Source organism: Acomys russatus, chromosome 26 (genome assembly GCF_903995435.1).
Source record: "Acomys russatus chromosome 26, mAcoRus1.1, whole genome shotgun sequence".
NCBI lineage: Eukaryota > Metazoa > Chordata > Mammalia > Rodentia > Muridae > Acomys > Acomys russatus.
The window spans coordinates 31943859-31969611 of NC_067162.1; the positions used below are offsets into that span (position 1 = coordinate 31943859).

The following is a 25753-nucleotide window of genomic DNA, read 5'->3' on the forward strand; positions in this document are numbered from 1 at the left end:
CTAACTTTGAGATTCTCAGTGGCCAACATGTTTATCTTCTACAACCAAGCATCGAACCTTTCTCACCTTTATTTTCATGGATTTTACAATCAGTTATAGTGATGGTACCAGTTCCATTTTGCCTCCAGTTCAGTTGATTATCTATATTTTTTCTCTATTTTTCATTTTATAATTGATATCTGGAATAATCAGCAGCTCTTTTCTCATTTATTTTCTCATATTTTTATTCCAGGATTTGCCTCTGAAGCAGGGAGTGTCTGCATTAAAAATGACCTGTAGTTCTCTGCTTCATAGGTTAGAAACTTATTTTAATATTTTGTGGCTAAGCACAGTCCCACTTTTCAAATTCTATAATGAATTATTTAATTGGCATTGAATGTGGACCACAAACATATGTTTCATATTGGGGTTTTCTGTATTACTTTTAATGATTAAAATTCAACAGAACGTTCAGCTGAGGCAATAAAAGCTTTATTCTTGCTTTACAGCTTAAAACACTAAATTAGAATTTTTAAAAAATCTATCAATTATAACAAAAGTAAAATAATGCTATTTGGGCATTTTTTTAAAAATTATATTTCTTAGGCTTTGTATTGCTGAAAGCATTTATATTCTAAAACTTAACCAAATTCCAATTATTCATTTTGGGGAAAACAATCAGTTCACAAATCACATTTTCATTGGGACTGCTAGCCAGCATAGGTAAAAACATGTATAGTGTACTTACTCTTGGATTGTACACTGCAGATGCTTCTTCAGCTCCCTCCTCTTCCTCCATGGGCGGTGCTTGCAGCTCCTTTACCACCTCTTCCAGCCCTACCATTTATTCTACCTCAGTCACCGACAGCAAGGCTATGCAAGTGGAGAGCTGCTCCTCAGCCGTGGGGGTAAGTAACAGAGGGGTAAGTGAAAAGCAGTTAACCGGTAACACAGTTCAGCAGCATCCATCAACCCCGAAGAGGCACACAGTTTTGTACATCTCACCACCACCTGAGGACTTGCTGGATAACAGTCGGATGTCCTGCCAGGATGAGGGGTGTGGATTGGAATCTGAGCAGAGCTGCAGTATGTGGATGGAGGATTCCCCCTCCAACTTCAGTAACATGAGCACCAGTTCCTACAATGATAACACTGAGGTACCTCGTAAATCACGAAAACGAAATCCAAAGCAGAGGCCGGGGGTCAAACGACGAGATTGTGAAGAATCTAATATGGATATATTTGATGCCGACAGTGCCAAAGCACCTCACTATGTGCTTTCTCAGCTTACCACGGACAACAAAGGCAACTCAAAAGCTGGAAATGGGTTGGTATCCACATTTTTTAAAGTTCTATCACCATTATGCAAAACAAAAAAGTAAATCATTCCCAAATTTTCTTAATTCTTAGCTTAAGTTTGCATATAAAGCAAAAAATGCTAATTTTATCCTTCAAGTACATGAAAATCTTAACTTAAAATAATCAAATTTTACTAGAAAGAGAATATAAAAAAAGCAGTAGATTGTAGCAAAGAAACTTTTATTTATGAGTATGGTTAGGAATAGTAGAAAAGATAATCTGTTTTGAAATAATTTTTAAACGTCAAATGGACTTACATTTTAAAAGGATTTAAAATTATCTTTACCTGCAGAAATAAGTAACAGTATAATGATGCTAAAACACCTAAATGGTCTCTAGAAGCTGATTTGTTCTCTCAGTGGTTTAATTCATGTGGTTCATTCCATTGTATTTTTTCAGAGAATTTTATATTTTATTTTTGTTTTTCATCTTTACTTGATGAAAATGAAAAAACAAGATGGCTCAATTCTCATTTAAATTTGTGTGTTTAAAACTTTCCCCCCCTTAGATACATCCTGCCAGTTCAGGACCTTTTTTTTTTTTTTTTTTTTTTAATTGTTATTCTTTTTTTTTTTTTTTTCTCTCTGATTCTGTTTCTAATTTGAAGGCTAATGAAACAGAATCATGGTACACATTTGAGCTTTCTGTTCATCTGTGTCATTGGTGTAGTATTTACCAACTATATTTCAGTGTATATTACAGAATATTCCAAGCTATAATATCATAGATTAATATGATATACTTTAGGGTTCCTTTGGGATTTGTTGTTGTTTTTGTTTTGTTTTGTTTTTTGAGACAGGGTTTCTCTGTGTAGCCTTGGCTGTCCTGGAACTGGCTTAGTAGACCAGGCTGGCCTTGAACTCAGAGATCCACCTGCCTCTGCCTCCCAAGTGCTGGGATTAAAGGTGTACACCACCACTGCCTGGCTTAGGATTCCTTTTGTATTTTAATTGTAATATTTAGTTGCTGGACTTTTGAAAGTAAATTTTTCTATAGTATATTCAGTAAAATTTAACTCACTAGATTTTGAGAACTAGCTTTTGCCGTGGCACAGAGTATGACTCTTTAGGTGTCCCAGGATCATTTACCATTTCTACCTGTTGTTAAAAAATGGTATGAAAGCTTAGATGGGTTTACTCCATGGTTACGTCTTTGATTTGTTATATTGAAAGCCCAATATTGTATTATATTTGTTGTAATAAATATTAAATATATCCTTAAATATTCCCTATATATATTTTAAAATTAATAAGTCTATACTCACATGTTTAAAACCCCATAATGAAGCTTATTTCCTTATATTCTAACCTAAAAATTAATTTTAAAAAAATCAGTCTACTCTTTTTCTTTATACTTCTGTTTAAAACTCCTTTATAGTTAAGTAGTAAGTGATTTACAGTTTTAAAAGGTCTAGATTAGGCAGTTTCCAAAAGAAAACAAGATACAGCCTTTCCTAATATGTCACACTTAACAGTCTGGAACTCAAGAAAGAAGTGATTTATTCAACTATAAAATGTAGTTTAAGGTCCTGAAATGTCATGAACACCCTGAGTCACATAAGGAAGTATGACGGATAGTACAGATCTGAAAGGTATTTGGATGTCAGTAAATATGTGTGGGCTTACTTGGGCTGCAGTGGAAAGGGTCTTTTTTTATAAAGTTGCAGTGAAAGATATTTTCTGATCTGTACTGAAATAATTATTAAAGTTTCCAGTTAAGAACAGTAAAGTTTTGACTTGGGGATAGTCAAACAGTAATTTACTGTTGCTGATTAAAGAGATTTCTTGACCTACATCTTTTCTGCTTCTGCTTTTGTATGATAGATATATCTTAGAAATGATTTGAGGTTACCAGGGAAAGTATAATGACATTGGTCAAGACAAAACTTTCATGAAATAATTCATGAAGCAGAAACTCCAAGCAGCTGAAGAAATGCCCATCTTCTTAGGTAATGGAAAATTATTTGACAACAGTATATGGAAATGATGAAGAAGTTTAAAGTTTGAATTTATAAGAAATACATTGAGGAAAGGATGAAACCAAATGTAAAATACATGGACAACCGTTTTTAAACAATCTTCAGTTCCAGCTAGTTGCCTCTCTTTTTTTCCTCAATGACGAAAAAGATGTTAGAAACATGAAATTTTGAAATGTTTTAAGAGATAAGTTATATATTCTTCAATGTGATATGGCACAATTTGAACTTTATAATGCTAAATATGTATTAAATGAACTTTTGAGTGTATTGCACATAGCAGTTCATTTATCTTCATGATGCCAGAAGTCTGGATAATTGATGGATAGAGAGATGATTATTTTTATAACTAAAATGTTAGGGCTTATTAAGGAAACGTCTTTTTTAAAGCTTCTTTTTATGTAAATATTGCTGACCATATTAATCTTAAACTCTTTACTAATGTCCTTAGAATCACCAGCCCTATTTTTTTCTAAAGTTCTAGAAGTTTAGACATGATACCATGTAGATATGAAAGCCTTTTTGTAGTTGAAATTATTTTTATGAGAGAAATAGCTAGCACAAAAGAACCTGGATGTCATTCTAAGACTTCTAAATAGAACCTGCTACAACACACTGTCTGTGGTGGTGTCATTTAGATGTCGACTCCAGTGATGGGGTCCCTTCCTAACATGAGGGAAGCCAACTCTGCTCAGTCAGCTAATCCCCACGTAATGAACCTCTACTTTCTTGGGTTTTTTTCTTAAGCTGTTTTACCTTAACAATTTATAAAGTGAATTACTGCTTTTCTAAGAATTAGTTGATGATTTCATTGTTTTTACATGTCTGAAGAACTAAATATATGTATTTTCCACTTTTACATTTTTCTACATTAATTCCACTTTTACATTTAAACTTAGAGAATAAAGAGATTTCTAGAATATAGTTTCAGGCATGGTGGGTGGTAAATTCGTATAAGCATTTGGGAAGCTGAGGCAATGGGCTTGTGAGACAGAGATCAGCCTGGCTTGTAATGAGTTTATGGCCAATTTGGGCTAACCCCACCCCCACTCCCAAAAATCCAGCAGAAAATTTTCTAGAAATTATTTGATTCTTTGTGGTTTTTAGTTGTGTGTGTTTGTATCAACTATATATTCTTGGTATATTTATTCCAAATACAAAACTTGTTTTACAGGATTCATCTTCATTACTTTCAACATATTAGCTTGATTAGTATAACTGAATATAAAAAGCACACCTGATAGAATAAGTTGTCATGTCATTCAAGTTTTCTTAATACTTCAGCCTAAAATTTTTTTATTATGATTAATACATAAGAATTACAAGTACTTGAAAAATAAAATAAACCATTATCTAGTCACTCTTGTAAATGCTATTATCATTGTGCTGTAATTTCTTTTAGTTCCTGTATATATACATGTGGGAAATATTTTTACGTAGTTTCAATATACCTTTTTTAAAGCTTTGGTAATAAGATAAATACAAAACAGATTATTACAGAATCTCATGTGTAAGAAATTGTACACTCTTCAAACCTAACATTTTAATTCACTCATAATGCTAAAAAGAAAACGTTATCCATAACCCCCTTATTCTAGCTTCAGCCTGATAGTTTTGTTCATAGATTCATTCCTCTAAGGCCTTTAAAATGCTTACACATACAGGTAACCTTTGACTTAATTGTGTCAGACTTGTGTGAATGACATTTCCTGTCCAATTAAGGTCTGTTCTTACCCATCTAACAATTATAAAAGTTCCTTTTCCTCTGCTTTTCTTGTTCATTTTTTCTTCCTGTTTGCCTTCATCAGCAAACATCATATGAACTTGCCTTGCCAGTCATGCTGGATTTCTGTATCATTGCTGCCCTTTTCTTCATACTTCTGCCCCTTTCCTACACCTTTTCTAAGGAGTAACTGACTGCCTTCCATCCCTTTCTTCTTACTGATTGAGGCAACAGTTGGTTACATCTGGATTGGTAAATTTTAAGGCCAGGTTTAAAGTTGTTCTTCTGTTTTTAAAATCATAGTATTCCTCTGGGGATCCAGTTATTTTGTTATGATTAAGAAACGTGATAGGCCCTGACTTTTCAAGAACATACATGGATATTTTTAAATCTATTTCATATTACTCAAGGGGGAGGGGTAATTTTATTCTGCTTATTTTCATTAGATATTTGCATTACATTAGTTACTTTATAGAAGTCCTAATCAAGCTGGGTGTGGTGGCGTACACCTATAATCCCAGCACTTGAGAGGCAGAGGCAGGCAGATCTTTGTGAGTTCGAGGCCAGCCTGGTCTACGAAGCAAGTCCAGTACAGCCAAGGCTGCACAAAGAAACCCTGTCTCGAAAAAAAACAAACAAACAAACAAAAAGAAGTCCTAATTACCCTGAGATAGTGGGGCAACAGAGAGGATCCATACTACAAGGCCATCCTCAGCTAAGATAGCTTGAGGTATATGAGGCCCTGTCTCCAAAAAATAACAAAATAAAACTTCATAATTAAAAAAACAAAATCACCAGTGATATAAAGCTCAGATTATAAGGTTTTTGTTGAGAACTTTAATTATTTAGCCAGTCACATATTAAAATAATCACATTTACTATTGAATGTAAATCTGTTTCTCAATAAAAATTGAATCACTGATTTTTTTTTTTTATTATAAATTTCTCATCTTGATTTACTGAGAAAGAGATCCAAAAGAATACACTACATGTACCTTCTTGAATCTCTTAGCCCTTTTGTGCTGGTTTGATAGTTTTTACTATTCTTTTGTTGTTGTTGTTGTTGTTGTTGTTTTGGTTTTTTTGTTTGTTTTTGTTTTGTTTTGCAAGTCTGATTAAAAAGTAATCATAATCAGTCTTTTAGCTTTATATGAATCCTTGTGTGTAATTTCTATACTTTACCTGAATTGCAGTGTGAAGACAATTATTTCACTGTCTTTCTCCTACCACCCAACTGCATTTTTTTCTCTTTCCTGTCCAACTTACTTTTTCATGGCATATAGTTATACTTGTCTCAACAATATTTTTTTTTAATAATTTAGTTATATAGGATATTTCTTCCTTTGGGCTGTGTTTTATTTTATCCATAAGCTGAGCAGTTGTTTTCAGTGTTACTGCCTTTCTGTTTCTTCCTTTATCTAAGATAGCTTTTATAGAAAACTGTTTTTGATATTTTCTTCTTCTTGTGCTTTGGTTTCTCAGAACAATGGACAACCAAAAAGGAACTGGAGTAAAGAAGAGCCCCATGTTGTGTGGACAGTATCCGGTTAAAAGTGAGGGGAAGGAGCTGAAGATAGTTGTACAGCCTGAGACCCAACACCGAGCTCGGTACCTGACAGAGGGCAGCCGAGGCTCAGTAAAAGATAGAACACAGCAAGGCTTTCCTACAGTGAAGGTACTCATTTTACTTAGTGATGTGTGAAGACTGACCCATGAGGTGACTTCATAGGTAAAGGTTTATCTCAAGAACCTGACTTGGCCTGGGGAGATGGCTCAGCGGTTAGAAACACTGGCTACTCTTCCAGAGGTCCTGAGTTCAATTCCCAGCACCTACATGGCAGCTCACAACTGTCTGTAGCTACAGTTCCAGGGGACCCAACACACTCACACAGATAAACATGTAGACAAAACACGAATGCAAATAAAGTATATATATGTTTATTTATGTATTTAAAAAAAAAAAAAAAAGAACCTGACTAATGGTGAGAGAAGGGAACTGGCTCTACATGGCTATCCTGACCTCCACACAACCACACCATGACACAATATGCCCCATATACATGTTCCCCTTATATAACCATCAAATAAATGTAAAAATAATATATATGTATGTGATGAATTTCCTTCTATTTAACTAATTATTTTAACCTCAGAAAAAGCTTTCTGAAATAGAAAGGAAGAATTACTAGCTCAGTATAATAGAAAACAAATAATTGGGCCAGAAGCTAAATAGTACTTAGATAACATTTGAATTGTTGTTTGCTTAGCTGGTTGATTTTGATTTATTGAGATATGTTAGTGATAACCCAGGCTAGCCAGGAACTGATTATGTAGTTCAGGCAAACCTTGAATTCCTAGCAAGCCTCCTGCCTTAGTGTCCTGAGTGCTTGAATTACAGATGTGAGCCAGCATGCCTAGGTACATTTTAAGAGATGAGAGTATATTCTGAAAAGAGAAAGTATCTGCAAGCCATAAATTATCTTCCTGCTTTGATAGGGACAGATTCATCCAAAGTGTTTTATTTAAGAAGAAATTTTAAAATGAATGCAAAGAATGCAAAGAAACAGTAGAAATTATTGAGAACTTCACCAAGTATGGTGACAGGTGCTTTTAATTCCAGCATTCAAGAGACAGATCTCAATGAGTTGGAGGCCAGCATAGCTTTCATAGAGAGTTCCAGGCCAGCCAAGACTATATGATGAGATATGTCTCAGAACATAGGAACATGGAAACCTCCCCCCCCCCTTGGTTTTTCAACACAGGATTTCTCTATGTAGCTCTGGCTATTCTCAAACTCACTCTGTAGGCAAGGCTGGCCCGGAACTCGGAGATTTGCTGCCTCTGTCTCCCAAGCACTGAGATTAAAGGTGTGTATCACTGTCCCCACCCCCCCAACCCCCCGCTCAGAAAATAAAAAATTTGAAGTTATCAGAATTACCTTTTCAGAACTCTGACTTAAGGTAAAATTTTATCACTTGGTATATTTATTATAAAGAATATTATTGTTTAAAAATAGAAAAAAATAAACATGACTGCCATTCATTTCATAGTTGAATAAAATTTAGAATTGGGAAACTTTTCTTTGAACCTTTACGCCTGTTTTACCACACTAATTATCTTCAACCAATCCCTCAAATCCAGGACAAGTAACAGGCAAAAGAGAAATTCAAGTTTTGTTTTATATGTGTTTGGCTGGATTTTTTTTTATTTTATTTTATTTTTTTTTTTCCCGAGACAGGGTTTCTCTGTGTAGCCTTGGCTATCCTGGACTCACTCTGTAGACCAGGCTGGCCTCGAACTCACAGTGATCCGCCTACCTCTGCCTCTCGAGTGCTGGGATTAAAGGCATGCGCCACCACGCCCGGCTTTGGTCTGAGTTTTTACACAGCTACATATAGTATTGATTAATTGCCTCACTATGATAGGGAATGAACTGACTGCCCTAAACAGTTCATTTACTCACACAACAGACATTTTTTTCCCTTTTATATGCCAGGACCAATCTATGTACTGCCAACTAGTTCTGCATTTCCATTAAAACTTTGCATGCTTCTCTGTTAAATTATTACATAATCCATTTGTAGAAGGAAATCAAGATGAACATATATTTCCTTATTTCTTTACTTATTTGCCTGATTATAATAGTCACTGCACAAAGATGTTAATATAATGGGATAGAAAAGATCTGACTTTTTGTTTGTTTGTTTTGTTTTGTTTTGTTTTTCAAGACAGGTTTTTTTCTGTGTAGCCTTGGCTGTCCTAGACTCACTTGTAGACCAGGCTGGCCTTGAACTCATAGCAATCTGCCTGCCTCTGCCTCCCAAGTGCTGGGATTAAAAGCATGGGCCACCACGCCTAGCTAAGATCTGACCTTTAAAAATTTTTTTCTTGCAATTTTTTTTATCAACAGCTTCGATATGTTTATTGTGAGGTATATCAAGAATCAAAATTTAAAACATTTTCTAATGATTTTAAAATATTATTCTGTATATGAACTATCATTTATGAGAGTTTTCCTAGAGGCCTATAATCATCACATATCTTATTTTAAGCTAGCACTTCTTCTGACCATAGATGTTCTGGCCCAGGATCTCATGAGCCAATCTTTGAAAATAAGCTTCATTTTCCTGTCATTTGTATGGCTGCATTTCAAACACTTTCCTTCTCAAACTGCTTAAGTAGTAAAATGTATCATATATATTCTCATTTAATGATGAAGATGTTGCCATTAACAATTCAGTGGTGGTAGCAGATCCTGAGTAATCTATATACTGTGTTAGCAGTTGGGTATCCCCATCCACTTACACAAATAGAATATGTGATGATTTATCATAGCACATCTAGATTAATTAAAATGAAGTTATTGTAGAACTAGTATAGTAGTGTTCTGTAAAGACTCAGTTTATCTTTATTTTTGGTTATGAGCCCCCAAGCCCTTATGTTTTTTGAAACAGGACACCTGCCTGTGCTGTGGTTAAAGATGTGTGCCACCACACCTGACTCCAGTTTTTCTTGATAAGAAAATGTTTGACTGGGTGTGTGGCTCAGGTAGAGTATACTAGCCTAGCATTTGTGAACACCTGGGTTCAATCTTCAACATCCAAGAAAGGAAGGAAGGAAAAGTTTTGCCTGTATTCTTTTATGTTTAAATTATTTCTTCATCTAATTTTAAATACAGGATTTGATTTTGAATGTTTATTTTATAATGAGCTTATTTGAAGTGCTAATTAGTGTTTCTGCTACATGTTATCTGTTTCCAGCTGGAAGGTCATAATGAACCAGTAGTGTTGCAGGTGTTTGTGGGCAATGATTCTGGTCGAGTGAAACCACATGGATTCTATCAGGCCTGTAGAGTAACTGGACGAAATACAACTCCCTGTAAAGAAGTGGACATTGAAGGGACCACTGTTATAGAAGTTGGCCTTGATCCTAGCAACAACATGACACTGGCGTAAGTACTTAATTTTTTCCTTCTTTTTTTTTTTTTTTTTTGGCAGGGGGTGGGGTGGGGGGACTTGGGTTTTTGAGACAGGGTTTCTCGGTTTAGCCTTGGCTGTCCTAGACTCACAGCGATCCGCCTGCCTCTGCTTCCTGAGTGCTGGGATTAAAGGCGTGTGCCACCATGCCTGACAAATAAGCTTTTGTGTGACCCAGATGGGACTCGAACCCACAATCCCCAGCTCCAGAGGCTGGTGTCTTACCCATTAGGCCACTGGGTCACCACCCTTCTTCCTTTTTTCAGTATGTTTCAGTTTGTCACTCTGATTAGCCTGGAACCCTCTATGTAGACCAGGCTGACCTCAAACTCACAGAGCTCTGCCACCTGAATGCTGGGATTATAGATATGTGCCAGCTAGATCTTCATGAGTCGAGGCCAGCCTGGTCTACAAAGTGAGTCCAGGACAGCCAAGGCTAAACAGAAACGCTGTCTGGGGGAAAAAACAGAAACAAAAATAAATAAATAAATATGTGAGTTGCTGTATCTAACAATTTTTCTTACTTATTTGTATGGGTTTTTTTGTTGTTTTGGGTTTTTGTTACCTTTATTTTTTTTGTTTTGTTTGTTTGTTTGGGTTTTTTGAGGTTTTTTTGTTTGTTTGTTTGTTTTGTTTGTTTGTTACCTTTAAAGACAGGATCTTTCTACATAGCTCTGGAAGTACTGTGTAGACCAGGCTGGGCCTGCGCCTTTGGAGGGTGGCTATTGGACAATTTTAAAATAGATTTACTTTATTTGTGTGTATGTGTGTATCCCTGTGTGAATTTATATGTATTATATGTGTACAGTTGCTCACAGAAACAAGGGGCGGATATTGGATCTCCTGGAACTAGAGTGAACCAACCTACAAGATTACTAGGAGCCCAGCCCAAGTCCTCTGCAAGAGCAGCAAGAGCTCTGAACCTCTGAGCCATCTCTCTTAGCTTCTAAGAATTTTTTATTATGTATTATACTCCTGTAATAATCAGGAAAATATTTCTAGTTCTAGAGAGTAGAAGATTTTGAGGGTTTTTGTTTGTTTTAGTTGATTTGGTTTTTGTTGTTGTTGTTTGTTGTTTAAGTTTTTTGAGATAGGGTTTCTTGGTGTAGCTTTGGCTGTCCTGGAACTCACTCTGTAGACCAGGCTGGCCTTGAATTTATAGAGAACCACCTGCCTCTGCCTCCCAAGTGCTGGGATTAAAGGTATGCATCACCACCACCAGCTGACTTCTGAGGGTCTTTTTAAAATATTTCAAATAGAACATACTGTTCTTTTTAAAAAAGGTTTCTATCAGGCTGTAGAGATGGCTCAGCCGTTAATGGATAGGATCACTCTAAAAAGACAAAAAGGGTTTTTCAAGCTGGGCATGGTGGCTCACGCCTTTAATCCCAGCACTTGGGAGGCAGAAGGAGGCGAGCTATGAGTTTGAGACTAGCCTTGTCTACAAAGCAAGCCTAGGACTGCTAAGATAATACAGAGAAAACCTATCTCGAAAAACTTAAAGAAACAAGAAGGGTTTCTCCAGAATGGTCACAGACTAAATTGCATTCTTTTTTGCTTTCCCAAATAATTTCCAAGGCATAGAAGTGAAGGCCAGGGGAGAGTGCTTTTTAGAAGAGCAAGACTTACCTATTGACATTTTAAATATTGATGCTGCTGGGCATGGTGGTGCACACCTTTAATCCCAACACTCGGAGGCAGAGGCAGGTGGATCACTGTGAATTCAAGGCCAGCCTGGTCTACAAAGCGAATCCAGGACAGCCAAGGCTAACACAGAGAAACCCTGTCTCAAAAAATCAAGTTAATTAATTAAATATTGATGTTAAAAATAAAAATTACATAGCCAGGGGTCTGAGGCTATAGCTCAGTTGGTAAAGTTTTTGCCTAGCATATGGAAAGCCCTAGGTTGGACCCCAGTACCGCATACAGACATGTGGTGGTGCATGTCTGTAGTCAAGTACTCTGAGGTGGAGGCAAGAGAGCCAGAGCTTCAAGGTTGTACTTGACTACATGATGAGTTTGGGACCCTGTTCCCAAAAGAAAACAGAAAAAAATATTTTAAAAACCCTAAAATGTACCCTTCAAATTTTTACCTGAGGTCTAGAGAGATGGCACCTACCACCAAGCCTGATGACCTGGTTTTGTTTTGTTTTGCTTTTCCGAGGCAGGGTTTCTCTGTGTAGCTTTGACTGTCCCGGAGTCACTTTGTAGACCAGGCTGGCCTCGAACTTACAGCGATCTGCCTGCCTCTGCCTCCCGAGTGCTGGTTTTGATACTAGGACCCAGATGGTAGAAAGAGTATTGAGTCACAAAAAATTGCCTTCTGACCCCCATGGATATGTTGGCATGCATGCACCCAACAATGGATAGATGAATGAATTTTTTGTAATTGTACAAAAATAACTATTTTATTGTTTATTTATTTGTTTTAAAACAGGGTCTCTCTGTGTAGTTCTGGCTGTGCTGGAGTTCTCTGTGTAGACCATGATGGCCTCAAACTCATCCTCAAAAGAGATCCTTTTGCCTCTACTTTATGAGTGTTGGGATTAAAGGTGGTGTGCACTTTCATGCCCAGCAAACTACCATTTTAATGTTTATCTTTCCATAGTTTTGTGTCCTTTTGTTTTTGACAAAATTGAGATAATAGTATGTCTATTTTGTAATCTGCTCTTTAATTAATTTAGGAATGTTTTGTAATTTCATTTTTAATGCCTATATAACATTCTATTGTAGGAGCTAGTTGCTTTTTTAAATAAACATAACCTAATTTTTAAAAACATTTATTTTTTGTGTATGGAAGTTTTTCTTGTATGTCTGTATACCACTTGCATGCCTGGTGCCCACAGAGGATAGAAGAGGACATCACATCCTCTGGAACTGGAGTTATACACAGTTGTGAGCCTTCATGTAGGTGCTAGGAACTGATGCAAGGTCCTCTGGAAGAGCATCCAGTGTTCTTAACTGCTGAGCCATGTCTCCACCTCCTCATTTTGTTGTTATTGTTTGTTTGTTTGTGTTTTTGTTTGTTTGTGTTTTTGTTGTTTGTTTGGTTTGGTTTTTTGTTTTTTGGGGGTTTTTTTGTTTTGGTTTTTTGAGACAGGGCTTCTCTATGTTACCTTGGCTATCCCAGACTTGCTTTGTAGACCAGGCTGGCCTCGAACTCACAGCGATCCACCTGCCTTTGCCTCCCAAGTGCTGGGATTAAAGGCATGTGCCACCACGCCTGGCTTTCATTTTTGTCTTAATATCTGAATTAGATGCAAAAAGAAAGTCTGTTTTCTTTTTGAAAAGCACTAGAATAGGAGCTAGAGAAATAGTTCGTCAGTTAAGAGTACTCATGGCTCTTCCAGAATCTGAGGTTTCATGTTCTGGCACCCATAGGGCAGCTTACAGCTAGCTTTAACTCCAGTTCCAAGAGTTCCTCTAGCTCCAAGGACATCAGACATACATGCGGTATACAGACACACATGCAGGCAAATATACACATTTATTTAATTAATATATGATAAATATATGTAATATGTACTTTTTTCCCCAAGGTAGTCTCAATATGTGTCTGTCCTAGAACTCACTACATAGACCAGGCTGGCCTCAAAACTCACAGAGATCCTCCTGCCTGTGCCTCCTGATTGCTGGAATTAAAGGTGTGCACCATCATGCCTGGCAAAAACATATTTAGTTAGTTAGTTAGTTAGTTAGTTAGTTAGTTAGTTAGTTAGTTTTTCAAGACAGTTTCTCTGTGTAGCCTTGACTATCCTGGACTCACTCTGTAGACCAGGCTGGCTTTGAACTCACAGTGATCCACCTGCCTCTGCCTCCCGAGTGCTGTGATTAAAAGGCGTGCCACACCAAGCCTGGCTTGGCAAAAACATTTTTAAAAGCACAGAATAAGTTTCTTGTTGGCCATTACTTATGTTCATATTTAAGAAATAATTTCTTTTTTCTTTCTTTCTTCCTTTTTTCATGACAGGGTTTCTGTGTGTAACTGCCCTGGCTGTCCTAGAACTCACTCTGTAGATCAGGCTGGCCTCGAACTCACAGAGATCTGCCTTCCTCTGTCTCCTGGGGTGCTGGAATTAAAGAAAGGCATGCACCACTATGTCTGGCCAAGGACAATCCTTTTTTAAAAAAGAAACATGTTTTTAAATGTTGCATTATTGCTGGGTGGTATTGACCTTTAATCCTAGCACTCAGGAAGCAAAAGCAAGTGGACCCCTGTGGGTTCCAGGCTAGCCTGGCCTACGGAGCGGGCTCTGGGCAGGGCCACACAAAGAAGCCATGGTGCTCAGGAGTAGCTATGCTACTTATACAACAGCAGTGTCACTTGTCACGTTCTTTCTGTTTTAGGGTGGACTGTGTCGGAATACTGAAGCTGAGGAATGCTGATGTCGAAGCCAGAATAGGAATTGCTGGTTCTAAGAAAAAGAGCACTCGTGCCAGATTGGTTTTTCGAGTTAATATCACAAAGAAAGATGGCTCCACTTTGACATTGCAGACACCTTCTTCCCCCATTTTGTGTAGTAAGTAAGAAAATATGGCAATACTAGATATGTGAAAGGTTCTTAAGTTCTTTCTATCAGTTTTCCAGTTGTCTGTGAATTTTAATGTTTTATACTTCAGCTTATGATCATGTTGAACTTGAAACATTTTTAAAGCTGTAGCCAAGAGAACACAGTGGCAAGCACTTATGCTCCTAGCCCCGTGGGAAGCTGATGCATGAAGACAACCTGAACCCAAAAACTAAAAAACATCCAGGCTAGAGAAACAACAGCAGCAAGTCTCTGTCTCTTTGACCCAAAAATAAAAAGTAGTAGTCAGCTTGGGTATGGTGGAACAAACTATAATCCTGGTGACCAGGAGTGGAAGCAGGAAGACTGCCTATTCTCAAAGACATGACATGTCTCAGAAAAGCAGGCAAGAAATGGTTGTGCCATATTTTTTAGACAAAACTAAAGGTGATCTTGGGAGGTAGAGGCAAAAGGATCAGAAATGCAAATTGTTCTTAGCTACATCGTGAGGTTAAGGCCAGCCTGGGCCACTGGAAATCTATCTCAGACATTAGAAGGTATTTAGCTATTTATAGTTTTCTATTATCATTATATACTGCTTTTAAAAGTAATGTAAGACCTGGAGAGATGGCTCAGAGGTTAAGAGCACTGGTTGCTTTTCTGAAGGACCTAGATTTGATTCCTAGCACCCATAGGGCAGCTCACAGCTGTCTGTAATTCCAGTACAAGGGGATCTGATGTTCTATTCCAGCTCCATGGGTACTGTATATATGTGGTACATGGATATACATGCAGGCAAAACACATAAAACTAAGTTTTAAAAAATGTTTAAAGTAATTTGAGGGCTGTTGAGATGGCTCAGCAAATAAAATCACTTTTTGCCAAACCTGATGAACTTGAGTTGGATCCCTAAAACCCACATTGCAGACAGGACTGACTCCCACAAGCATGATACCCACACACTGAATAAGTAAATTTTAATGTAGTTTTAAAAATATTTTACATAATTTCAACTGGAGATTGTGACAACTAAAGTGGCCCAGATTGGTTTCCCAACAATGCCCTGCAAATCAGTCATTTAAGTAGGATACCAGAAACCAGTTGCCAAGCAGGCAGGACTTTGTAAATAATGGCATGTCACATTTCTTGTTACAAGTCATGGCTGTACAGCACAGTGCTTGTGAATGAGAAATGAAACTTCTACCTCTAATTTCAGTATAGGAAAAAAAAAGTGAAATTGTGCCTTTAAAGTTCTATGATAATGTTATATGTGCCTCTTTCTTTTGTTGTAGATTTAAATTTACACATAGTAAATGAGGCAATTATTTTGTTTTTTTAATTATTAAGCATCCATTTATGTTGTACTATGTGCACATATGTTTTATCTGCCTGGTGCCTGAGGAGGTCAGAAGAGGGCATCAGATCCCCTGGAACCGGAATTACAATTATAAGTCACCATGTGCTTGGAACCAAACCTGGACCTCTGTAAGAGCAGCTTGTGCTCTAGCTGCTTAGCTCTCTCTCCAGCTCCAAGAATTTTTCTTTTTCTTTTTTTAGTTTTTGTTTGGCTTTTGTTTGTTTGGTTGGTTGGTTTTGTTTTGTTTTTTGAGACAGGTTTTCTCTGTATAGCCCTGGCTATCCTGGAACTTGTTCTGTAGACCAGGCTGGTCTCGAACTCAGAGAGCTCTACCTGCCTCTGCCTCATGAGTGCTGGGTCTAAATAAAGGCCTGTGCCACCACTTCCTGGCTATTTTTGGAGGTTTTTAATTGAGGATTATTTGGATTGTTTTCTTTGGCAAGGGGTCCTTGGTAAGTAGCCTACAATTTAAGGTCATTCTGCCTCAGACACGTGGGGGGGGGGGCAAGTATGCATACAGGTACATGTACACATCACAGGTCTTTTTTTTTTTAATATTTATTTTTATGTATTATGAATACAGTGATCTGCCTGCATGTGTGCCTGCACTCCTGAAGAGGGCACCGTATCTCATTATAGATGGTTGTGAGCCACCATATGGTTGCTGGAAATTGAAGTCAAGACCTCTGGAAGAACAGCCAGTGCTTTTAACCTCTGAGTCATCTCTCCAGCCCCACACATGTCTTTCATAGTCACTCTCCACCTTATTTAGAGACTGGGTCTCTCACAGAACCTGAAGCTCATAGTTTTGTCTAGACTGGCTGGCCAGTGAGCTCCAGGGATCTTCCTTTCTCCTCCCTCCAGCACTGGGGTTACAGACATAGGTTGCCATACTGGCTTGTATGTGAATGTGAAGAATCCAAACTCAGGCCCTCAAACTTGCATGGCAAGCACTTTGCCTCCTGAGCCATCTTCCCAGCTTTATCTCAGTCTCTTAAATGTCTGAATTGGCGTTACTTTTTAAATAACTTATATTTGATTTCAAAACAGAAAGAAAAAATGTCATTCCTTACAATTGAGGTTCCTGTTAGCTTTTTTTTTGTTTGTTTTGGTTTTATTTGGTTTTGGTTTTGGTTTTCGTCAGGGTTTCTTTGTGTAGCCTTGGCTGTTCTAAACTCGCTTTATAGACCAGCCTGGCCTTGAACTAACAGCTATCCTCCTGTCTCTGCCTCTGGAGTGCTGGGATTAAAGGCAAGCACCACCATGCCTGGCTGTTCCTGTTAGCTTATTATAGGTATTATGACCTTGCTAGTTCTTCTTGGTCATCTAAAGCTTTTTTTTTCCCCCCCCCCCCTGGTTTTTTGAGACAGGGGAGTAGTCTTGGCTGTCCTGGACTCGCTGTGTAGACTAGGCTGGCCTCGAACTCACAGCAATCCCCCTGCCTCTGCCTTCTGAGTGCTGGGATTAAAGGTGCACACCAACATGCCTGGCTCTTTATTAAATGTACTAGTTCTGTCAAATAATTATCATAACTATTCTTTAACATAGTGAACACCCAAATTTTACATTGATTTAGTTATTGTGTGTGTTTCTGTCTGCGTTTATGTGTGTATGTGTTTAGGTGTATGTATGCCCTGTACACATTTGAGGCCAGAAGACTGCTTGTAGAAATCGGTTTTTTCCTTCCACTATGTGGGTTATGGGACTCTAGTCAGGTCGTCAGAGCCAACTTGCCAGCCCAAATACACTAACTTTTTACAATAAGCTTTTATTTAATTTAGTGTGTACTGGGTGGTTTTAGCTGCATAATATATGTGTACCATGATGTGCCTGATGCCCATGGAGGCCAGAAGAAGGCATCAGACCCCTTGGAACTGGAGTTACACTGATTGTGAACTGTTGTGTGGGTGCTGGGAACTGAACCTGCCAACTCAGGTTTTATGCTCTCTGGAACCACATAGTGGAAGTAAAAGACTGACTCCCCCACCCCTAAAAAAGAACTGACTCCCACATGTTGTTCTCTGACCGCCCACCCACTGTGGTATGTGTATGTGCACACATACAGAGACAGGCAGACAGACAGATAAAGGTGGACACACGGTCTAAAATAAATAAAATGTAACAAGAAAGAAATGAAAAATTCACGATCAACAAAAACAATCCATAAGACTGGATTCATGATTTCAAGTTGTTTTTAGCTAAGAATTAAGTTGGTGCTCTTCTTATGGAAAACTTATATATGTATATCCACAGCTCAGCCAGCAGGAGTTCCTGAGATCTTAAAGAAAAGCTTGCATAGCTGTTCAGTGAAAGGAGAGGAAGAAGTGTTTTTAATTGGGAAGAACTTTCTGAAAGGAACTAAAGTTATTTTCCAGGAAAATGTTTCTGGTAAGTAGGCATAGATGTGGTAGAGAGAGTGTTCCATTTTTCACTTGTTATAAAAATACAGTTATAGCTACATAAGGAAAAAGTTCAAAATTTTTATAAGTCACTGTTTTTATTTCCATCAGATGAAAACTCTTGGAAATCAGAAGCTGAAATTGACATGGAATTGTTCCATCAGGTATAATTTAAACATTTAATAATTTTATAGTTTACTCTGAGCAATTAATTTATTTTTGTTCAGATAACTTAATTTGATTATTTGAAGTTCCTTCCAGTTCTGAAATTTTATTTATTCTTTCACATAATCAAGTAACCACACTCTCCATGACCAGCAGTAATGTCCTCTAGAGCACTATGTCAGTTAGGGACAAGTGGGATCCTTGCAATGGCAAGCGTGTAATAGAGATACCCATGAACACTTGTCGGTTCACTTCATTCTCTCTAAAGGAAAAGTGAACTCTGATCTAAAGTCTGTCTTTCTGAGGGCATCTCAACCCCTAGTTCTAATTTAATTTTTATGTATCTAATTTTACTACTGATTGAAGCCTTATTGTTATGTAGGATATCTTTGTGTGCTGTGAACCTGTTTTAATTGTTTCCATTTTAGAGAGAGTCTCACTATGTACATGTTTTAGATTTTGACATATTGGTTAATGTAATCTCCCTTTATTTTAGTACTGTCTCTCCTTTATCCTTCCTCTCTCCCCCTTTACTATCTTTTCCTTATCTCTTCTCTCCCACTTGTTTCTTTTCTCTTCTCTTCTATCCATTTGTCTATTCTTTCTTCCTTCTGAGGACTAGGATGTTACCTAGCCACCCCAACCCCCCTTTTTTTCTTTTGATGTAAGGTCTCATGTAGTCCAGGCTGATTGCAAACTTATTACATAGCCAAGGATGACCATGAAATTCTGCCTGTGTTTCCCAAATGCTTCAATCACAACATGTATCGCTATGCCTGGTTTCTATAGTACTAGGGATTGAGCCCAGTGCTTCATGCATGCTAGGCAAGCACCCTACCGATTATGCTATGTCCATTCTTAGTAGTATTAAGTACAATTATATATTATATAATAATTTTACATAAGTTTTATATATAATGTGTTAATTATATATCATTGAGTTACAATAAATTAATAACAACTTAAATAATTGCATTTGTTATAATAAATTTATATTATGTTTGTATCACATAATATAAATGACATATTTATATGATATTTAAGATAATAATTTGATAAAAATAATTAAATTAAAATTTTTTATTATCAGTAGTCTTTTATGTATGATGTGTATATGTAGGTACATATGACATATAGTGTGTGTGTAAGTCAGGACAGATTTAAGGACTTGGCTCTATTCTTCCACTGTATGATCCAGGCATCAAATCAGATCATAAGGTTTGTGTGGCAAGTGCAATGCTAGAGGTTGGGTTAGAGGGTTGGAGTGTGTGTTTCTTTTATTATTGTGTAGGGGTGGATGTGGTGTGAGTACATGTGGCAGTCAGAGTCACTTCTCTCCTTCCACCTTTATATGGCTTCAGCAAGAATTTTTACCTGGTGCACCATCTACCCAGCCCAGTCTTGAACTTTTGCAAATGAGTTTATAAAGAAACTAGATCAGGAAGATTTAAAGCTTAGTGTAGTGGCTCACACCTACAATCCCAGCATGTGGACGTCTAAATGAAGCAGGAAGATCTGGAGATTGAAGCAGGTTTGAGCTCCATAGCAAGACCTGACTCAAGAAATCTAATGCATTTTTTTCTAATCAAACTTTTAAAAACTGTACAGTTAACAGTAAATGTACTTAATTTGTTTTTTAGCTTAAATATTGGCTTCCTTTCTGATTTTTATACTTTTCCTTAATTAGAACCATCTTATTGTGAAAGTCCCTCCATATCATGACCAACATATAACCTTGCCTGTATCAGTGGGAATATATGTTGTGACCAATGCTGGAAGATCTCATGATGTTCAGCCATTTACTTACACTCCAGACCCAGGTATGTCAAAATGAAAATTTCTGAATGAAAATGAATAATTAATTTCTAGTTCTTTGAAAAAGTTTAAAGTCCAGACAACCAAAAAGGGAAAATTTATAAACATAAATTCCTACTAATTTGATTTGGAGGTGGCTAGTATTTTATATAAAGGCAGTTACCAGATACTACTGTTACTCTGAGAACCATTTTCACTGTTCTCTAATAATAAAAGAGCTAACAGTGCTTGACGTCAGATGCTTTAGAGTTAGTCACAGGTCACTTTGTAGTGACTACAAAGAGTGGCTCTTAAATGTAGAAAGGTAAGACTCACAATGTAGAAATTGCTAATACTTCAGTTTGTTTGGTGGATGGGGCTGGCCCCCATATCATGGTGGAATTGATTCCAGGGCCTTATGCATGCTAACCACATGCTTGGCCCTAGTGTGCATTTTGAGACAGGTGGGGGGAAAAAAACTTGCAGTGATAAGTGATAACACTGAAATGATCAGGCTGATGATAAATGTCTTGGTGGATTTTTTTGTTTGTTTGTTTGCTTGGTTGATTGATTTGGTTTTTCAAGACAGGGTTTCTCTGTGTAGCCCTGGCTGTCCTAGAACTCACTCTGTAGATCAAACCGGCCTCAAATGCAGCTCTGATTGCTTTTGCTTTCCAAGTGCTGGAATTGCAAGTGTGTGCCACCACTGCCTAGCAATAGTAAATGTTTTCATTATAATTTTAAGGACGTGACAGTTTAGAAATTGGAGCACAAAAGCAACTGAAATGTTTAAAGTTTAGAGATATTTCGCCAAAATGTGACTTCAGAGTTATTTGTCTACTTTGTTTATTTACCTGTAAAAGAGCCACTGACAGAAATGGGAAGAACATTTTGGAAATGAAAATTACTAGCTTGTTGCATTGCTTGGGGGCTTAGTTTCTGCTATACTTACTACTGGTTCAGTTTGTTCTAATACAAGGATTATTTCAGAATTAGCAGTCTGTGTCTGCAGTTTGTTGATAATGTTATTCCCACATACTTCTGGACACAGTGAAATAGAAGGTGAGGAAAAGTGATAAAGAAAGCTCCTGCACCAAAGGGGGAGAGAGAGAGAGAAGATGAGGGCAGAGCTGAGGAGATAGCTCAGTCTGTGAAATGTTTGCCTTGCAAGCTTAGGGACTTGAACTGATTCCCAGAACCCACATAAAAAGTCAGACATTAGCCAGCTCTGGGGAGGCAGAGACAAGTGGATCATTGGAGTTTCCTGGCCTGGGTGTTGGGTCCCCTGGAACTGGAGTTAATAGACAATAGATTGGGAGTGGCCGTGTACAACTGAATTTGAGTCCCCTATGAGAACAGCAAGTGCTCTTAACCAGAAAGCCATCTCTCCAGCCCCCAATTTTGTCTTTTTATTCAATTAGAAATAACTGTCTTGACTGGGCATGGTGGCATACAACTTTAATCCCAGCACTCGGGAGGCAGAGGCAGGCAGATCGCTGTGAGTTCGAGGCCAGCCTGGTCTACAGAGTAAATCCAGGACAGCCAAGGCTACACAGAGAAACCCTGTCTCAAAAAAAAAAAAGAAAAAAGAAAAAGAAAAAAAAAAAGTAATAAGCTGCCCTTTGACCTCCACATATGTGCTGTTGTACATTTGTATGGGTGCACATAAATAGTAAATAAATGTGACTTTATGACAAAATGCAAATCGGAAAAGAAAGGTTTTATTTGGCCTACATTTCTGTACATTGCTTTTTTGCGCCTTTTTTTTCTTCTCTCTCTCTCTCTCTCTCTCTCTCTCTCTCTCTCTCTCTCTCTCTCCCTCTCTCCCTGGACTTCTGAGAGATTGCATCTACTGAAACCAAGGTTACAGATACTTGTGAGGAGCTGGGCGGTGGTGGTGCACGCTTTTAGTCCTAGCACTCAGGAGGCAGAGGCAGGTGGATCGCTGTGAGTTCAAGGCCAGCCTGGTCTACAAAGTGAGTCCAGGACAGCCAAGGCTACACAGAGAAACCCTGTCTTGAAAAACAAAAACAGATACTTGTGAGGAGCCATGTGGACACTGGGAATCGAACCCAGGTTCTCTGATTCTCTGCTAGAACAAGTGATGTTCATAACCACTGAGCCATCTCCCCAGCCTTGGCCTACATTTCCATATTGCTGCTCATCATCAAGGAAGTCAGGATAGGAACTTAAACAGGGCAGGAACCGATGCAGAGGCCATGGAGTCATGCTGCTTACTGGCTTGCTTCCCCTGGCCTGCTCAGCCTGCTTTCTTTTAGAGCTCAGGACCACCTGCCCAGAGATGAAACCTCCCATAATGGGGTGGGCCCTCTCCCGTCAATCACTAATTAAGAAAATGCCTTTCAGCTAGATCTTATGGAGGCACTTCTTGGTTGAGGTTCCTTCCTTTCAGATAACTCTAGTTTGTGTGTCAAGTTGACATAAGACTAGCCAGCACAGTGGTTAAGAGCATTTGTTGCCCTTACAGGGAACCCTGGTTCAATTCAACACCCACTTGGTGGTTCACACAAGCACAGTAGTGGTAGTCACACCACTGGGGAGATGGAGGCAAGAAGATCTCTGAGGCTTACTAGCCAGCCCGTCTTCCTAGTTGGGTTAGTCACAGTGGTTCTTAACATTCCTAATGCTGCAACTCTTTAATACATTTTCTCATGTTTTGGTGATCACCAACTATAAAATTATCTTGTTACTACTTCTTTTTGTTGTTGTTGTTTTGGTTTGATTTTGGGTTTTTAATTTATCAACACAGTGTTTCTCTATGTAATAGCCCTGGCTGTCCTGAACTCTCTTTTTAGACCAGGCTGGCTTCAAACTCACATAGATCCACCTGCTTCTGCCTCCCAAGTGCTGTGATTAAAAGCATACACCACCATGCCTGGCTGGCTGCTACTTCTTAACTGTAATTTTGCTGCTGTTAAGAGTCATAATTAAGCAGGCTGCCAAGATGAGATTTGATAGCCTATGACCATATAGTGGGGGAGGAGGTCCCCCTTGGTCATAGACCTAGGGGAGGGGAATAGGGTGAAAGCGGGAGGGAGGGAGGAATGGGAGGATACAAGTGATGGGATAACAATTGAGTCGTAATCTAAATAAATTAATAAAATTTTTTGAAAATTTTAAAAAAGAAAAAAAGAGTCATAATTAAATATTTGATATGCAGGGTATCTTTTATACAACCCCTTTTGGGGGATGTTACCTATGAGTTGAGAACCACTGGCTAGGAAACCTTGTCTCAAAAAAAAAAAAAGAAAAGTGGAAGGGAATCCATGAAATTTAACAACAACAACAACAATAATAAAAATAAAGAGCCAGGTAAACTGGCACAGGGGAGGCAGAGGCAGAGGGGAGTTCGAGGCCAACTTGGTCTACAAAGTGAGTCCAGGTTAACATTATCATTTAGAAATTATCTCTCAAAAAAAAAAAAAAGAAAGAAAGAAAGAAATTATCTCTAAGGCTGGGGGGTACGGTGGCACACGCCTTTAATCCCAGCACTCAGGAGGCAGAGACAGGTGAATCGCTGTGAGTTCGAGGCCAGCCTGGGCCACAAAGTGAGTCCAGGACAGCCAAAGCTAACACAGAGAGACCATCTCAAAAAACAACAACAACAAAAATTCTGTTTTTTTTTTGTAAGTGATCAGATATGTTCCATCTACTTGGTGATGATATTTTAAAGGGTAGTCTGCTAGTTATAAGAAGCTACCTCATCCTGTGATTCTAGTAAACAAGTCAATGATATGCTGAGAAATTACTCCAGCTAAGGAGTATTAGAATATGTATTTTACCAAGACTAATGAAATAAATGTATGACTTATCTTTTTAATATCAGCAGCTGCTGCTTTGAATGTAAATGTGAAAAAGGAGATATCTAGTCCAGCAAGACCTTGCTCTTTTGAAGAAGCCATGAAAGGTACCAAGTTGATTCTTCTCAAAAACTAATTTGGGTATCCTATGTGTTTACTAGCAAGCCTTAGTACTTTGTTTTCTCTGATGAACTGTGATACTTAGCAAGGTGTTTTCCAAATTAGAAAATAAATATTTGTTTAACTTTACTGATGCAAAGAGTTATTTTTCAACTTGATAATTTTCTTCATTTAACATATAGATAGAGTTTAAAAACAAAACATAATCAGACATGGTGGTGCATCCTTGTAATTGTAGCACTTGGGAGACAAAGGGCTCATGAGTTCAAGATCACCAAGGGCTACATCGCAAAACCTTATCTCAAAATAACAACTAATAAATTAGAGGAGTTGTTTTAGCCGGGCATGGTGGCACATGCCTTTAATCCCAGCACTCAGAAGGCAGGGGCAAGTGGATCACTGTTGAGTTCGAGGCCAGCCTGGTCTACAAAGCCAGTCCAGGACAGCTATGGCTACACAGAGAAACCCTGTCTCTTTTTTCTTGGGTAACCCACATATACACAAGATAAATACATAAATAGAAAAAAACAAAACAAAACAAAGCCCAAACCCCATAAAGTATAAGTCACACAAAAAGTACAACAGAGATTATGAAGCTTCCTTCTTAAAAGTTTTGTGCTTGTTACTGAGACTGAAGAGACTGACATAGGAACTGTAGATATTAGAAAAATTAATCTGGGAACTAACCATTCTTACTTCTGTTTATTTACTTCCCTATCAAAGGAAACAAACAAAACAAAAAGGAAAGACTAGGTGTGATGGCATATGCCTACGGTGTCGATGCTTGGATATCTGAGACAGGAATTTCGTGAGCTCAAGACCCATCTAACCTTGATACTAAGACTGTCTCAAAAACCAAGTACAAAGGAAGCAATGAGTATAACTGATTTAAGTCTGTTACAGTGTGGGAGGACAGATTATGGTCCACAATTATAGTTTGTGGTAATGGTGCTTTTGTGCCTTTACCTATGAAGGTACAAATTACATAATGGCACAGTTCTGTAATTCTGGGTTTTATTTCTATTTTTCTGCCCTTAAATATATATGAATTAAATAAAAAAATTTTAAGTATATATTAACTTGAATTCAAGGGGCAAGATGACTTGATAAATTTTATCAATTACAATGAAATTTTTCAGTACTAAACTGAGCATTATTTATTGAACATTTACTTGAAGTCCATGCTAAGCTCTTCATAGGAAAGGAAGCCAGAACTTCAGCAGTTTGTATAAGATCATTATCTTGAGTTGAAAATTTGTTTCAGCTTCATTTTATAGATATGTGTCAGTCATTAAAATAAATTCACATTCAGCCAGGTGGTGGTGGCATACACGCCTTTAATCCCAGTACTCAGGAGACAAAGGCAGGTGGATCTCTGTGAGTTTGAGGCCAGCCTTTTCTATAGAGCAAGTTCTAGGAAAGCCAGGGCTACATTTTGAGACCTTGTCTCAAAAAACAAAAACATACCAAGGGAAAAAAGAAGGAAAGGAAGGAAGGAGAGGAAGAAAGGAAATTCACATTTATTAGATGAATACTCTAATTACTAAACAACAACAAATATGTTAGTAATCTGTCCT

At 37.9% G+C, this 25753-nt stretch overlaps 1 protein-coding gene and 1 non-coding gene across 9 annotated transcripts in view; one reads left to right on the plus strand and one right to left on the minus strand.

Moving 5' to 3' along the window:
- Positions 1–25753, plus strand: part of Nfat5 (nuclear factor of activated T cells 5) — a 119910-nt gene that overhangs the window by 49449 nt on the left and 44708 nt on the right. For 4 of the 8 annotated variants that reach the window (XM_051169229.1, XM_051169231.1, XM_051169230.1 and 1 more), the window contains 8 exons: positions 748–1306; positions 6519–6711; positions 9797–9987; positions 14360–14532; positions 18131–18265; positions 18388–18440; positions 20129–20261; positions 24083–24163. In XM_051169229.1, the coding sequence (XP_051025186.1) occupies positions 748–1306; positions 6519–6711; positions 9797–9987; positions 14360–14532; positions 18131–18265; positions 18388–18440; positions 20129–20261; positions 24083–24163 (1518 nt within the window). Of the gene's footprint in view, positions 1–232; positions 295–747; positions 1307–6518; positions 6712–9796; positions 9988–14359; positions 14533–18130; positions 18266–18387; positions 18441–20128; positions 20262–24082; positions 24164–25753 lie in introns of all 8 variants that reach the window. The other 4 variants (XM_051169236.1, XM_051169237.1, XM_051169234.1 and 1 more) reach the window with 3 other exon arrangements.
- Positions 10183–10255, minus strand: Trnaq-cug (transfer RNA glutamine (anticodon CUG)). Its single transcript has one exon. It is a non-coding gene; the product is annotated as a tRNA-Gln (tRNA).